Source organism: Ylistrum balloti, unplaced genomic scaffold, assembly GCF_031769215.1.
Source record: "Ylistrum balloti isolate Yb309-2 unplaced genomic scaffold, AGI_CSIRO_Ybal_v1 Utg370746, whole genome shotgun sequence".
Lineage (NCBI taxonomy): Eukaryota > Metazoa > Mollusca > Bivalvia > Pectinida > Pectinidae > Ylistrum > Ylistrum balloti.
The window spans coordinates 366,374-383,684 of record NW_026782439.1 but is presented as its reverse complement, the minus strand read 5'-3'; the positions used below and the strand labels follow the sequence as shown (position 1 = coordinate 383,684).

General features: G+C 34.9%; 1 protein-coding gene across 4 annotated transcripts in view; it reads right to left on the bottom strand.

Moving 5' to 3' along the window:
• The window catches only part of LOC132558037 (transcription factor SOX-13-like), an 85,962-nt gene that overhangs the window by 12,041 nt on the left and 56,610 nt on the right, over nt 1–17,311 (bottom strand). For 3 of the 4 annotated variants that reach the window (XM_060222561.1, XM_060222559.1, XM_060222560.1), the window contains exons 2-3: nt 10,463–11,006; nt 7,503–7,542 (exon numbers count right to left, since the gene is read on the bottom strand). In XM_060222561.1, the coding sequence (XP_060078544.1) occupies nt 7,503–7,542; nt 10,463–11,002 (580 nt within the window). In that variant the 5' untranslated portion in view covers nt 11,003–11,006. Of the gene's footprint in view, nt 1–7,502; nt 7,543–10,462; nt 11,007–11,185; nt 11,218–17,311 lie in introns of those variants that run through there. The other variant, XM_060222562.1, reaches the window with a different exon arrangement.

The window sequence follows — 17,311 nt, the reverse complement described above, 5'->3', positions numbered from 1 at the left end:
ACAGGCAAAACTATTCCGCAGACGTTTTGACAACTATAGGTTTGTATGTGTGAAAACAAGTGGAAAGAACAGAAATATGAAATTAATATGTAAACTTTTTTGGCAGAAAGCAAACTGAAAACAAAGAAATAACACAGGCTTTCGAAGTGAAACGTTATCAGCCATGTTAAGTGGAAAGGAAACTGTTCTGAGCCTCGGTGATGAGAAAATCAAATGTTTGCACTGACTGCCTCTCGTATTGTAGTGCGGTACAAGTTCATTGGCTGATTGGCACATAAATGCAGATAGAGGTTATGTTATTTGTGTTCTGGTTGGTCTTTGAAGCACCCAAGTATGTGCTGCCAGATAAAGTTGTTATCTTAATGGTGAGTATAGAAAATACAACGTTATAAGCCCTTTTTCAGATCCACCAATATGTAGGAGACATTCCTCACATGGAAGACGTATTTCTCACGCCTCAACAGGCAAGTACAGCAACGTAACTAGTACAAGACAATTATTAGCACAAACCATTAAGACGAACCAACTCAACTACAGTCCCTAAATAATTACTGAAAACTAGATGTCTTGTATATGTAGGACAAGCCAAACTCCCTAAAGGGTAACTGAATCTAGTACCGAGGTATTTTACGATGGACCTGACTTCCTAAAGAGTAACTAAAATTAATACTGGGGTATATTACGATGGACCTGGCTCCCTAAAGGGTAAATGAATCTAGTACCAAGGTATTTTACGATGGACCTGACTTCCTAAAGGGTAACTGAATCTAGTATCGAGGTATTTTACGATGAACCTGGCTCCCTAAAGGGTAACTGAATCTAGTACCCAGGTATATCATGATGGACCTGACTTCCTAAAGAGTAACTAAAATTAATACTGGGGTATTTTACGATGGACCTGGCTCCCTAAAGGGTAACTGAATCTAGTACCAAGGTATTTTACGATGGACCTGGCTCCCTAAAGGGTAACTGAATCTAGTACCAAGGTATTTTACAATGCACCCGACTTCCTAAAGAGTAACTAAAACTAGTACTGGTACACAGGAGAAACCCAATTCCCTAAAGGGTTGATGAACCAAACTCCCTAAAGAGTTAATAAATCTATTTCTTGGTCTATAAATCTATAGTATTTTGGTACATACAATGCCAACAGTATGGTTACTTAAACAATCAGCACTAGCTGGAATAAAGGAACCAATATCTCAAAAGTGAAACTAGTACCGTAAATTCATTCATTTTTGTGGGTAGTATTTTAGCCAACTTCATAGGTACTATTAATTAACAAATCTAAAGGTACACAAAACTGATACATTATCAACAGTTGGCTGGTATTTATAATACTTAGGGGTATTCCTTGAGTAAATTTTTTCAATGAAAGCACATGCCAAAGAAACAGTATGGAAAATTCAAGCACCACTAAAATATACCATTTTATAGAACTGGTTACTTGTGTCATATGTTATCATAATCATACACTTTAGCCTGTTGACACTTCCTGATTTAGCATAACAGAAAATAAAGCTGGAGTGACAGTGACTAAATGTTATATTTAGAAATATTCTCCCCAACATAATTCCTTTTACAATTATTTGTTATCTTTAAACAACACAAAAGATAAGAAAATTTTAAAAAAAAAATTAAAAAAATATATATATATATATATGAGGAAATTATTGCCAGCTGTATCTACTTCCCATATAATTTCTATATTAAAGTTCTTCATATTCCCAATTTTCTTTGAAATACTGATAATTTATGAATTCCAACCACACCATTGACTTGTATTAGCCTTTAACAATCAACATCCTTCCCTTCTCTGTTAATCACTTGATATTATCAACTAGTAATACAGAATGAGATAAATGTTTCTACAGAGAAACAACCTGTTGTGTATAATACATATATACAGCTTAGGAAATAAATCCTTCAGAAACATTGCCTGGGAATATAATTGATTAAAAATGCAAGAGATTACATAATAAAGAGGTGACATATTACCTATAAGTGTCATGGTTCCACAGTCAGTGCTGGGGTAGAAAGAACCAAATTCCCTAAATAGTTTTCGCAACTAGTACTCTATACACACCAGTCTGACTCCCTGGGCATCTAGCCACTGACTGACACACTCTGATCATGTACTGACCTCTAACCTCAAACACACTGGTCGGGATTGGTTGCCTGTCCGACCCCTGACCTCCTGAGAACAATAGGCTCTGATGGGTGAAGGGGGACACTTCAGCAGGAAGAAGAAAAGCATGAGAGTGTTATATTGAGTGGCTTGTTTTTTCAAGACAACAATATGTTTGTGTACACAAACTGAAACAGTGATTGTCCAGCGAAGGGTGACTATTGTGTTTAAAAGGCCTGGACAATCAGTGTCACCTCAATATACAGGATCTGACACGGTCCATCGAGCACAGTACGCTAGCCACAATAGCTGCAGTCCCATCCTATTCTTACCTGTGTACCCAATCACTTAATACAATTAACTTGTCACAGGTAAATTTACACAGTTCTGTTTGAACTTTTACAGAAAGGGAAAGTGATCCAGTTTGTTTATACACTATTTCTCTGAAGAATTAATTGCAATTATCTACGATAAAAAGCAACCTTTCCTGGGATGTGTGTGTGAACACTACAAAGTCTGTGAGTGTGTCATTCACAATATTAATAAATATCACGCGGCCACCAAACCAGGTGTAAATATAAAATAATCCCGCGACGTCAATGGCTAAAACATGTTCAAATGTTGGGGTTTTTATTACATCATTGATAGGAATACAATCGGTTTTTAAAACATTACAACCATTCAAATACATTTCTTCTTATTTTATCACCAGATAAAATCTTTAAACAAAAAAGGGAAAAAAAGATTTTCTGAAAGAAAGGCGTGTTGTTTTTCTTTATTGGGGATTTAACAATAGTGTATGAATGTTTTGTTGTACCCGGCCACTCCACTTGACCTCTGACCTCAGTCTGTGGATCGTAAAGGTAACAATGGATGCACACAGGCACATGCTTTTGAAGTAAAAGGTATATACAATGACACTTGTACGAGATTGACCCGTGATATATCCATCCGGAACAAACAATGGCCCTGCGTAACCACAGAGGAATAAGGGGGTACAATCACCCGAATTTGTGAGTTTATTGTCAAGATTCTCAATTGTCCTGCAGCAAACTTAATATAGCCTGTAACAATAGCGCACTGTCAAATGTTTTAGTTGTGATGTCATTTTTTGCTTGAAATGCACCCTATTAACTGTTTAATGGCCAAGATAATTACAGGAGAAACGATGGACGATTTTAACGCAAGCTTAGAAAATTGCAATCTGTTTCCCTCTGATCTTGTCCTCGTAAATTTGAAAAAAATCAAAGTGATATAACTAGAATACAAGGCTATGAATTTTTGATATGATTATATAACAAACCCACCATAAATGGACACACAATATGAAAACTAGCAATAGACAAGGAGGAAATTTTTTATCCTATTGTATTAAAAAAATATAAGCATATGCACATGACTGTAGCTTGTAAGTGCCTTACTCTTTAATTGTGATGTTTCCGATTTCTAGTGTATCAGGAAAACTAGAGGAAGCTCTCAATACATGTGTGGAAATACCAGACGATTTGTCACACGTTAACAATGCAATGTATTGTTTTTACATAGAACAATTAAAACCAAGAGATTACATACTTTCCTTTGCGACATAAGCTTGGGAATGAGACAGAAAAACTCTTGAGAATTTGAGGTATTTTATATTAGATGATGTCATCAGAGAGTTAATAGATTTCCTGACTTTTTAAATAAAAATGTTGTTTTCTTAAGTAAAGTGAGAAAGTATGATAAGACACTTTCACTTTGAATATGATGGGTTATAACAATATGAAGCCTATACTATCTTCAGAAATAAAAACACTAAGTCATCCACGCTATGACTCCTTAAAACTCTTCCTATTAAAACATGACCAATTATATTTAATAAACTTAATCTTAAAGCTTTGAAAGCTTTATTTATGGAAACTTTTGTATTTCTTTTAAAAACTTTTAGTTTGCTTTGAAAATGTGAACCTTATTGTAATCTTAGTTTAATTTCAATCGCAAACAATGTTTATTATTGTTACTGGTAGTGGGTATAAGACTGCCCTATTAATTACTAGATTTCTCTCTCAGTACTCTATAGAACTACTAGAAAACACATGGTAAGACATAACAAGAATTGGACGACGGCAGGCTTTCCCTGGGGAACAGTCAGTTAACTCTACTTGTACTTAAGGTCCTTTGTCTTAATTTAACTTCAAACATAGGGCAGCGGCACAATGGACCTTGTTATTGGTGCTATGTACTTGTGTGTAAAGTACCCAGAAACAATAGTTATGGTAGACCTATATACTGAACGTCCTAAGACCAGTTACATCTCTATGGAAACCTGAAGCATCTCAAAACATTGTTTTATCCTTTCTAATGTTTTGATGAAGACATCAAACCTTGAAAGCTGACTTATATCAGGAATAGCTAGCTTTCCATTAATTTGATTTTTTTAATGACTGAATGGTTTCTATTAAAATTTTTGATTGATTACATTGTATCGTTAATCACATGAAAATGAAAAACAATACAGACTCCAAAAAACACTGATGATATAAAGTAATTGAAATTCTAATATAAAAGATTGTTTACACAAACATCACAGCAACATTTGGGAAGAGTTTGTTGACAAATACAGATCAGAACTTGACTGATGTTTTTCTCAGCTGGTCGGGACTAATATGCCAATAATGAAAACCTTTTCAAGCAAGATTCCTTTTAAAATGTCCATACAAATAACCATTAATGCTTATTTTATATTCCACCTGGCAATTACGACAAAATACTTCCTGGGACATTAATATCCCGAAGACTGCTAACTGATGTCCGAGTTTCAAGGCACTGATGCAGTGGAACAGTTGTATTGGAAACACTTTAGCCTCCATCTACACAAACTGCTTGTGATGGGTGCGAGACTGTCAGATGTAGGAGGAAACAGACAGAAAACAAAGTCTGGGAACTGTTAGGGAATGTTTGAGATTCAGGAAATGCTGAAACAATTTAAGCCTGACAGAGGCTATTGTTTGACTAATAGAGCAGAAACAGGGGGAATTACTGATCTAACAGAAACCATGTGGACAGCTCTCAGCAGTGTCGGAGGCCCTGTCCTCACCATATACTCCCTCTATTGTATGGGACGGCTCTGATCTCTCTACACTATGTAAGTGTTTTAAGTGAAATAATTAACTTTTCTTTAGCAGGCCAGCTTTCAAGTTGTATTGTGGAGTCATTAAGTGGGGTGTTTGGGCTAGGGAACCTGAGGAATGCCAGACCCCTGACCCTCATTACCCTCCAGTCATGGTTCACTGCTAATGGCATTTCTCTTGAGAACATACCCTTGTCAATTCCCCAGGGGACCACTCTGTCCTCTTCTCCTTACCCTAGAACCATTGTTACCAACATCCCCACGGATCTCAACTAATATCCCATCTTAAGGGTTCACCCCCACCCAACCCCCCATCCCTGAAACTAATATCCAACTTCTGGGTTCACCTTGTACCCCACCCCCACCCCCAAACCAACCTCACTCCTCCTCAAAAGTCGCCATGAACCATTGACCTGTATGGCATTCCTTTGTAATTTAAACATTGAATTCTTATTTCTATTAACTTTTACATACTGAATATTTTTATGTTAAGTTTATATTTAATATGTACATTTATATTAATTTACATCTTATTTTTATCTTAATCTGTGACTTTAAACTTAATATTCTAAGTTACTGTAACCCCCCCCCCTCCCCTCCCCCCTCCCCCTCCTCTAACATGTAGACCCAGTATACAATGGTCATTGTTCGTAGCCCCTCACAGCCCCTGGTCTACAGAGTAGCACATGTTTCAACATAAATTGTAATTACACCTGACCCCATTTTTTTTGTTTTCCAGATTTCTGGCCCAGCTGGACACTGTGAACCCTGGAGACTTTGTCAACAAAGACTGGTACATAAACATTATCCTTATCATCCAATTTCTGTTTTATCAGGGCCCCAATGGGACCACAGGCTTCCAACACCCCATTGGAAAACACATTGGGGTTCCTACTTCAAAGTCGGTACAGGAATCCCCCATCACACTTATAATGGTGTTTTTCTGCATTTGGACTTGGTTTCCAAATTGTGTGATTATTTTTCCAAGGAGTAAGCAGTCTTTGTAGTTGGGATAATTATAAGGGCTTATGGGGCAGGGCTGGGGCCACAGGGGGTCAAAGCTGTTCTAAGGGATGTTTGCTATTATACATTTGATCAACACCTTGGCTACTTCAGGAACCTCATCAGCTAATTTATGTAGTGATGGCAAAGTCCAGTTTAGAAACAGAACATTCACCCTAGTAATTTCATTTTGCAAGAACACATTGGTAATGAATGAAACTAGTCACAAATATTGTAGTGATCATTTTTTTTCTAAAGATAGATTCTACCAAATATACCCCTCCCTCAAGAAATATCTCTCAATGCCCTTAAATAAAATTTTGGTAAATTTTCCAAGAACAGAATACCCAGTACTGTTTAAGAAATACTAATGGGCATATTAGTAATTTATCAGGTATTATCTGTATTAAACACTTAAATTTAAGATCCATATCTGTTACCCTTGCTGACTACTTGTTCACAAGAAATTTGTCACAAAAGTTCTGATTTAGCAGATTAATAAGAACATGTTCTAGAGTACCGATCATGCTATAGGAAAGTCAACCCAAGTACCAAATAGTTACGGTTTTAATTCATTTCTCTACTCAACCAATAAGTAAGTGTTTCTTTCACACAAAACATAGTCATGAAAGCTTTGATGTGCAACTTCATTAAAAACACCAATTTTCATTAAACTGCCCTGAATGAACCCGTACTAGGCGAAACGGCAGGAGGTGTTTGGTCATGTTACATTATAACTATACATACTCCCAAGCCCCGTACCATCTTCCGGATTCTCTGGCTGGCCCCTTTCCACTGAGAATCTATTAATTTATAGAGTCTGATCTAAGAGCTAACAGACCAGTAAATTTAAACCTAGTTGTTTTGTATTGTCACAGATTCCATCACATCTTGTCAAGACGATACCGAAATAAATTTCTCCATGGAGAAATCGTTAGTAATGGGACAGTGCATAAAGAAGTGGAATACTTTATCAAAGAAATCAGAAACAGAATGTCTCATGCAGCTGTCTCATGTGAGATGAGATACTAAATATCTGGGGTGAGAAAAGAGAAATAGAATTTCTTGAATGTGAGAAATGAGGAACAGAATATCTCATAGGAGGAAGGATTTTTTCGAGACGTTATTACTGAGAAACGTCTTGCAGAAAATACAGCTAGCTACTATTTATAATTGATCCTGTAATAGATAATGATCCCAGATAATTAATGTTTGATATTTGTACATCTATATGATATATTTGGAGGGTTTATGTTGACTTACCTGTTAGTTTGGACTCGGATGTTTCAGCTGATCCATCATTCTATAAAAGACAAAAATGACAATAAAAAAGACGTTCTCCTTATTCTCGATAAAGAAAATATCTTAATCCTCTTGTCAATGTGTATACACAATCATTTTCATTTATCAGCCTTTTCTTTTCATTCTTTTCTTTATCTTAGAATGCTCCTCAAATGTTGAACATGCCTTCCTAGGTACAAATTGAAACAACTGTATGATATTTGATTCCTCTTGAGCAGACCCCTAAATAAAAAACCCACAAGGAGTTTGTCGATGAGGAGTATGTCGATGAGGGAAATGGCAGTGATGAGTGTGTCGATGAGGAGGGTGTACCTTTGACCAAAGTAAGGGGCTGTCCAACATCCTTTATGTTTCTCTAATAGGTTGGAATTCTGACCGTCTGACGACAAGGATACACACACCTTAACTAAAACACTAGATTAGATTAAGTGTGGGACTTTATTTGCCTGAAACTTGTCCAGATTTACTGGTCATAAAAACCATACACTGTCATCTTGTTCCCATTTAAAAACACAATAAAGCCACGAGTTTAGCTGGTGATTGCATTTTCTAACAGTTTGTGCCTAGCTTATTGACTGCAGGCTAACCCACACCAAATTGTTGGCAATAAGGCAGTGATGGTGGATGGTTTGTGAGGTTTTGTGAGACAATTACGTCCAATTCGTCTCATTAGTGTTACATTTACCTTCCCATTGTTGGGTTGGAGTGATCGCTGGCTCACAGAATCACATTTGAAATAAAAACACGAGATAGGAAATGGATAAAAGAGCACTTTCTTTTTCTAAGTATCTAACAGCTTTTAGTATGCTTTGGATGACAATGGCGACGGAGGAAAAACCACTTTGCTACAAAAAACGCTCCAATCGCCATTTGTATTTAGAAAGAAATGTCAAGCTTTATCCGTATATATTGTCGCGCATGCATTTGGAGTAGATTTTATTGGAGTAGGGTACGTAATTTGATGTGAATGTTATAGGGGACACTATTCCGACACAAATTACTGTCTATGATAGTGAAAGGACAGATACAAGTTGTCTCTTCTGTTAAAAGGCGACCAGAATTTTAGTAGACTTATCATGCTAAACACTGACAGATTTCAAATAATGCATTGCCAAACCCGTGTCACTACCATATAGCCCTCAGAGCCAGGCGGTGAATTCTGCCCCTTTTTCTTATCTCTCATCTTTCAAGACCAGTTAGAAGTAGGAAGTCAAGCAAAAAGCACAATAAATAGTTCATGATATCCAAATTAAAATCTATTATTTATTTATCTAAATCAACATAAATTGTTCTTTTCAACATTCTTCAATTGAAAAATACTTCCGCTTCTTTTCATGAAGTAATTCAATTTTGGCAAATGTAAGAGTATCTAGTGGCCTATTTAACCCCTCCCCTTGTCAAGTTTCCTTGCTCCTTTAAACAAACACAATATTACGTCATAAAATCTCCTGTATGCACTTCTGTTTTCTTTGATAACCAAATCATATTTCATGTTATTTCTGTTTTTCATCCAAAAAAAAAAAAAAAAAATGTTTTATGTGATAAAATCTTATTGGACAAAAGTCTGTTATGCACCTCAATTCGAGATAACAATAAATCCTAGAGTATACTGTCTGTACCACAAAGGAAACCTATTTGCTCCCTAACTGAAAACAAAACTGCCGAGCAAAGGCTAATAGAAAACGGCATCTATCAGCTATGCTTTCTTCTCAGAAAGCCGACTGTATATACAAAATAACATTCTCCTTCAGTCTTTGATGGAGCAGGACTTCATATTAACCTCCTGGATAAATGGCTGTATATTCACTTGCAGGAACACTTACAGCTTTATGTCAGCATGTACCAATAAGCATAAAGGTGTAAATTGTCGCCCCATAACTATATTTTCTTGGTCTTACCAATTTCTTCTACTCATTACACAGCACAACAATTCTTTATCTAAACAAATGCCTTGTTAAAAGATAGCCAGAACGCTGAAATTTTCTTGGTTTTTACACCCCACATATTTCTGAGTCATGTTTCGGCTCATCGTATTGTCAGAAGTTTTACCTAAAGTTCTCCGAAATTTTCCAGTGCCACTCAATGATATCTTGAGTCTTTGCTGCTGGTGTGTAAACAACTTAGCACTGTCACAACAACTACAGAATCTTGAATTTCTCCATAACAACCATTCACAAATATCATTACTGACATATTCAGACAATTTTTCCATCAATTTAACAATTTTACACCTATTTCTATCCCATTATTGCTGTAATTAAAACACGGAGATGATTTCACGGACATTTCGCACAGAAGCTTCTTTATCCCATTGGCAGGAATTACAGTTATGAATGAGACAAGGGGGGTTTGGCATAGTTCCTACCAGAAATACACTGACCTTTGACCTAGCAACACCAAAACTTTGATGGAAGACTGGCTGTTTGCCAGTGCAGCTGTATTTTGTAATTCATTTCAATAAACTGTGGCATGAACTTGAGGTATAATTGAGACAATTTACTCCTTGCATTTGGCTTCTATCACAGTGTAGGTGAAAAATAGTAGAAAGGGTATCACATTCTCATAGTGTGTGTAAGTTAGAAACTTCAGACTTACTGGTTCATGAATTTCTATAAATATAGATCTTATACTCCTGATCATTTATTTGACTTCAAATGGTGATTATGAAAAGTTAAAATAACTTGGTATCCAATTTGTTTGTCAAACCATACTAACACCAATGGAGTTAGAGAGGAAACTGGTTCAAAAACAAAGTGCTTAATCTTGGTGAGTTGTGATCTACTGACTGTGTCTCTACTGTGCTGATTTAGTTGACAATTTATAGAAGTAACAGAATGTTTAAAACAACATAATGTAATTGCATGCCATTTGATATCCAAGTAACTTAACCTACTTTCACTTTACATATACTTATCACTTACCACTTTATTCTGTTTGCTGATGTCTTCCTTTAGGTCCTGCAGTTGAGCAATCATGTCACTGAGCCTTCGCTCCTTGTCAGTCAGGCTACCATCGCTAAGTAGCATCTGAATACTTTCTTTCACACGCACATCAGAATTGGCCGGTTTGTCAGCCATATTGTTATTCTCAAGCTCACTGTCAGACTTTGAGCTCAATCGTCGAAGAACACTGTCCATAGACTTTCTCTGCAGTCCAAACGTGGACTTTGTTGTGATATGGTTATTATTGTTATTGAAATGTGTTGAGAAATTAAGCTCGTTGTCTGAGTCTGACCCTTGTCGTACTCTTTGGAGAATTCGTTGTTTTTTGCTGGGAGGTCTGTCTAATCCACAGCTGTCCGAGTCCTGAGATTCGCTATCCGATTTTGTGACAATTTGTAAATGGGCGGGGTCTAATTCTCCGTCACTGTCTTGGTTACTGTCACACTCACTGATTGGTCGCTCGCTTACGACGTCGTCTTTTGGCAGCTTTGTTGGGGTGTTCTTTCGTTTTGAAGACATGCTCCTGTAAAATATGACAACGTATATTCATTATAAAGTGACTGGTTTAAAAAGTACAAAATATACAGCAAAAAATGAGATCTAACACTGATTGATCACTGTTCCAGTTTTTCCTTAAAAAAAAAAAAACTCAAATGTTAGAATCTGATAAATTATGCCCGAAAAAAAGTAGTGAATTTTCACCAATGTTTATCAATGTACAACGACAGGCTATATCTCATCATGAACCAACATTAAACATTCAAGTGGCAGCGAGAAACACATGACTGATGCATACAGCCAATCGTATAAGCAAAACTTATATCTGGAAAAATAAAGAAACAATGCTTTTGTGAAAAATGATGTAATTCAAGTCACAAGTGTAAAATTTATATAAACTATATGTGTATTAATCTGGTTTGTTGAAGACTGGAGTACAGGAACCTCAGGCAAACCTGCTTGCCTTCACAGAGACAGTATTGTTGTATGAAGGGCGCCTGCAAAGTCTGATAGCTGACCCAAGAAAGTGAAAAGTATACACATTTTTTGTTGCTTTTCAACATCTGACTGATGTGCCGAAGCATTATGAAACAAACATGTTTTCAGGAAGTCAAGGGGTACGGTCGGCATTAATCTCAGCACCACGGAGACAAACTGGAGGTCTGTACCCAACACAACGCAACTAGTTGAACCTTTCTATTTCGGAGTCATTAGAAATGAAGGGGTGTACAGAAACTCTGAGAAAAATATTTTGAGATATGCAAATTAAATTTTAAGATATCAACTGGCATATGGCACCAATAACAAACATTGAATACAGTGGATTTTTAACTCCTGTAGGTCTTGATCCAGATGTATCTCTCTACAGTTCTAACATATTAAACTCACCCTTGTTTAGATCTTTTTGCCATCATCAGAAATCATCAAAAATCAATCAATTTTTTTCTTATTTTTTTCTAAGTGACCAACAAACATTAAATCATTTTTACTGCTCTTAAAATTGTGTACATAGGTAATGTGTTAAAATCCAAATATATAATAAAAATAACAATTTGAATTTTAGAAATGTTACTGAATGTCAACTGGAATAAATATAACTAAGTAGTTTTATGTTATTTACAATTTAATATTTTAAGCTAACACTGATTTTGTCCTTTTGCATTTTTCAATCCACCCAAACTGACCACAATTTTTCTGAGGAAGTAAATTATTCACTATTTCAGCTCACCATTAGAAAGTTTGATACATTCTTCAAATATTGTTCCGATAACATTTCATCTTTTTTTCCGCATTGTGTTTTTCTTTCTGTTTGTTTTTTTTTTTTTTAATTTTCTTTTTTCCCCATCCTTTTGATAAAACATTCATTAGTTTGATAATTTTTTAAAAATATTACTTTCTTCTGGCATATTTAGAATTGAAAAGTAGAGTCTTAATAAAATGGTTCAGAACCCAAACAGCGATACTACTTCTAAATTCTAATTAAATAGATATTTCATTACTTTCCACAACAAAACCCATCATCTAAAAGTGAGTTCCAATAATGACAAGGAACACACCTTGCATCTCTGCATAATTAACAATCCATTACAATGCACTGTAACTGTATAATATGCTATAGCTTAAATAGAATATTCAAAACTTTTCAAAATACTACTTTTTTCTTTTCTTAGTAAATATAATTCTTAACAATCACCTATTAATTGATATCATTAAATTTAATTTAATTTAATTAATATTAAAAACTTATTCAAGTATATAATTGAAAAAATGTTTCTGTACCATAGATGATAATTTCCCTACCTGTTATATATCTAGATCTCCACTTACAGTTCCAAACAGGGCTTCTATATTCCAATGGTTGTTTTCAGATATTGAGACAAGAAGGAATAAAGTTAAGGAAAGACTCATCATATTATATATACGGGTGGGGAATGAACTATTCTATCACTTCCTACTACACCACCATGATATGCAGCCCTAGGCTAAAAACAAATACATAATTGTCACTGATCTGTCACAACAAGTATGGACATTCTCTACGTGGAGAATAATCCTGACAAATAATAGCATGGTGTTGTACTGCCTTAGAGGACTATCTCAGGTAGGAAGGGAAACTCAGTGATGGATCATTGCAATCAGTTTTGTATGATTGATGAGAACACAATACAGGTATATGTACCTGGCCTACCTGTGTCTCACCTGTGTCTCACCTGAACTACTGTCAATGTCAGTCTGTCACAAAGATGCATCAGGATGGCAAACATTTTTAATACATGACAATTTTTCTTTATGTATTTATGAATTGTTGTAAAATTGGACAAATATAAGTATTTGTGATCACTCTCCTTAAAGACATTAAGTGGATATGGTTGAGGAGAGAAACTTGGTAGAATTAGATTGACCTAAACATTATAACTGGAAAATAACTATTTTAACTGTTGTTACTACAGAAAGCAAAAATATTTCGGAGTAATTAAATTCTATAAAACATGAGAATTTAAATATAATGATAATCACTATTAAAATGTTGTAATTATTTGTTTTCTATCAAATCAGAGCTAATACAACTAATCTAACAGTTACAAATTACTTGGGTCATAATAAAGACAGAAATATGAGGTAGGCGATCTGGTTTCTCGAGGAAAAAGGGAAAACAAAATAAGACTGGGAACCTTAATTACGAAGTATGAATGAGTGGGAGAAATACAAACACAAACAAGACCAAGATTTTCTCAGGATCTGCATCACTTAGGAGTACTTGACAAAGTCCTTCACATTTGTAGCATGTACAAGATAAAATCTGTTATAGTGGATGATTAATATACTAAAGTGAATTGTTCTGTTGGATTGTGTGTAACAATGTCACATAGGATGGTGATTCACAACCAAATACATTAATACGAGCTGTTCTGTAACCTCTCTAATAGTACATAAGGAACAAATTGTTGATTCATTGTTCTGATTGGCGTACCAGCTAGTGTCTTGTATCAAACTGTTTGAAAGTGACACAAATTTGCAGCATCTCATGATCAACAAAAATTTTCTTTCTTTATATTTCCGGCTTTCATATCAACACTTTAAAAACAGGGAAATATTCTATAAAAACAATGATCCTTCGTGCAAAGCTAATTGGTATCAAGTGACGTTGGGCACAAAACAATCCTAGTTAATGTGAAATTTTCACAAGAATTATGAAATAATTGTCAATTGGCTTTCTAAAATTTTCCTGTTCGATACTAACAAGAACAAGAGCCTATTTTTAATTTAATATGAAATAGATTCTCCAACATGTCAGACAAACAAAATCTATTAAAATTCATTTTTATTTTCGTTGCTGTTTTTTTTTTGTAAAGGAGAAATTTGTTGAAAACTGACGAAAGTTATTATTCAACTTCCTTTTAATGTATGATAACTTATAAGTATAAAGCAAAGTTTGTTTGATTTCTTTTTATGTCTGACATGAAGACATGAATATTTGGCAGAAAAAAATTCACAGAGACTGCAAACACTTTAAACTAAAGAACCATATCTTATTGTTTTGTCCTAACATATGTAATGTACTTATTACAAGAATTTTTTTAATTTGCTAGATATGAATTTTGTGCAGTAAATATTTGTTATGAGGGGAACTCAATGCAGTTATGAGGTATACAGCAGACCAGGCACTAAGGGCAATACATCACCAGCATCACCTACCTGTCGGCCAACAGACTTACCTGTCAGGTGTGTATACATCAGTACCCTGAACGTGTTGTTAGTCACAGTACTACTCATACATTCCTATCAACTTAGTTTTTCTATATCACTGATCACCAACATATTTTCTTATATCCCAGCTAAAACATTTAATGTATATATAAAAAGGCCTGTGAATGAGATTTCAATGTAAAAAAGGTAATTATTCCTTACCCGAATCCATCAAATATCCATCCATTAGGAAAACAGAAATGAAACAGATTGGCTAAAGCATCCCTTTAAAACTTCCCCAAATTTAAATGTTTCACCTTTTATACCTCGAGACTGCAATAAACCATTGGAGACATCTGAGACCCAGCACCTCAGCATATCATTAACTTTTTAAATGTCCAACACAATAATCCTACCATCAATTAAATACCACAAACAAAAGGCCAGGAGGACAAACAATAAACACAGGCCATACAATACGCAATATTAAAACAAAATATTTAAATCTATGACACGGCAGTATTGGCCCTCTACCTACGTAAAATATCGACTGATAACTATAATAATCATTGTTTCATCAGTCTTAATGAAACAGCAGATTTAATTGTATTACATTACATTGACAAAATATTCTAATCAGATTATTAGTATTTGACCTTCAAAATAAACCTTCAAATTACCCCCCTCATATCTCACAGAATTCCGCACTGAATAAGACAACTATTTTTCCCCATTCAAATGAAATAAAAAAAAATAATAATAATAAAATGAAAAAGGAAAAACTGGAAAACATAGCAGTTCCATGTTTTCTCCCAAAAAAGTGAAAAAGAAGGAAATAAAAGGCTGATATAGTGTATGTGATAGTAGATGAGGTCAATATCTAGGCCACATATATTTTGAACTATATAACTTTCTCTATGATTCCACATCACAACTTTACAAAATGTATTAAAATGGACCTGCACTGTCTGTATGTATATACTTATGTTAAAATTTAATAATTAACACTAGATTTACTTTTTTGTTTCAATAGGTTAAACTTCTACCCTATTTCAATGTTTTATAAAGATACGCTAGTCACCAGGTATTCAAAACATAATTTCAATCTGAAAACAGAATTCTTCAAATATCAAAGACTTCCTTAAATATTGCTCTCTGTTAAAAATAATTCATCCCATATTTTGTTTTCAATGGTTATTTTTCAGTTTAAAATTCATTATTTTGTTTAAATACATGAAACATCCCACAAAAAAAAAAAAAAATAAATAAATAAGAAATATCAATTAAGCTAATTACACTGTAATGCTGTTAATAAACAAATGCTGCCAATTTTTTTTTTTTTACCTGTCTACAGGTGTGATGTTACGTGGGAGTACCTGGCCGTTACCTGGCCAGGGCATTAATCTGTCTACAAACATAACATCTAGCCTGTTTAAGGAAGTGGGCCGTTACACCAGGTAGAAGGTCCAGTCTACATCAAACGGTCAGATGACAGGTGCCTGTGGCCATACTGTATGACATTAGAAGCAGATAATACAACATGATGAGATTGTCACCACCTCACTGTATCAGCTGTGCTTTATGAGACAGCCTTTTAGCAAGGCGTACGCCAGTTTTACAGCCCAAATCACACCGGATTACATAACATTATTGTCATTTAAATTTTCCTCACATGTACTTTTAACAGATGAAGTAATAAAAATAGAATAAAAGGGACTATTTTATGTTTTCTACACCATGAAAAATCAAAAATATTATAAAATAATTTATCAAAACTGTCATGAAATCTAAGGAGACAGCATTAGCCATGAGACATTTAATGCTGAATCACTATCATGTTTGTAGTGTAAAACAATGACAGCCCAAGACAATACATATTTCAATTGTTTTGATAAATTTGCTGAATCAGAGTGTGTAACTGTGTATATATATGTACGATATACCTCGAGTGTATTTTATTGTCTAATGTGTCTGTCCCCTGTATTACATTATAGACGATAATGTCTTTGTTTCACCGACAGCTTTCTGTTAAAATCTTAAATGCCATCAAACAAAGTCTCTAAAGCAGACACTTACCTCAGCTGCCGAAGCCATCTCCCCTACCCTCTTTGATGATACATTAGAACTGATTACAACTTTTGTTTTCACCCGAGATGAAGTGTAGACATCAAACCTAACATACCTTTGTGTACATCTCTATCTGCCTGATTATACAGAGAGAGAATACATGATTTTTAATTGATTCACCTGTTGTTTGAAAGACAAAGGAAGTGACTATTGTGACGATATAGGCCAGGTGAGTATTCTGTGGGCCCTTATCAGAGGATGCCTGGACAGGTACGAATGATCAGGTTAATGAAAGCACAGGAAGTAAAACTAACTCGGTCTTCCTTTGTCATCCGTTTAATCTGTAGCATGCGGGTACAGAGGAAGGCACCACAATTAAAACAATGTCGGTGTGATTTCTACATTGGTTGAGAAATACATGAATTGATTTGACGATGAATAAACAGAATGATAAATATTTGGTTTGATGGTTAATATATTGCCTGGTTAAATATTCAGAGATTTTGCCAGTTAGTTACAAAATATGTCTTTATTCTAAATTCTAGAAAATGTGTCAATGATTACCACTAAATTGGA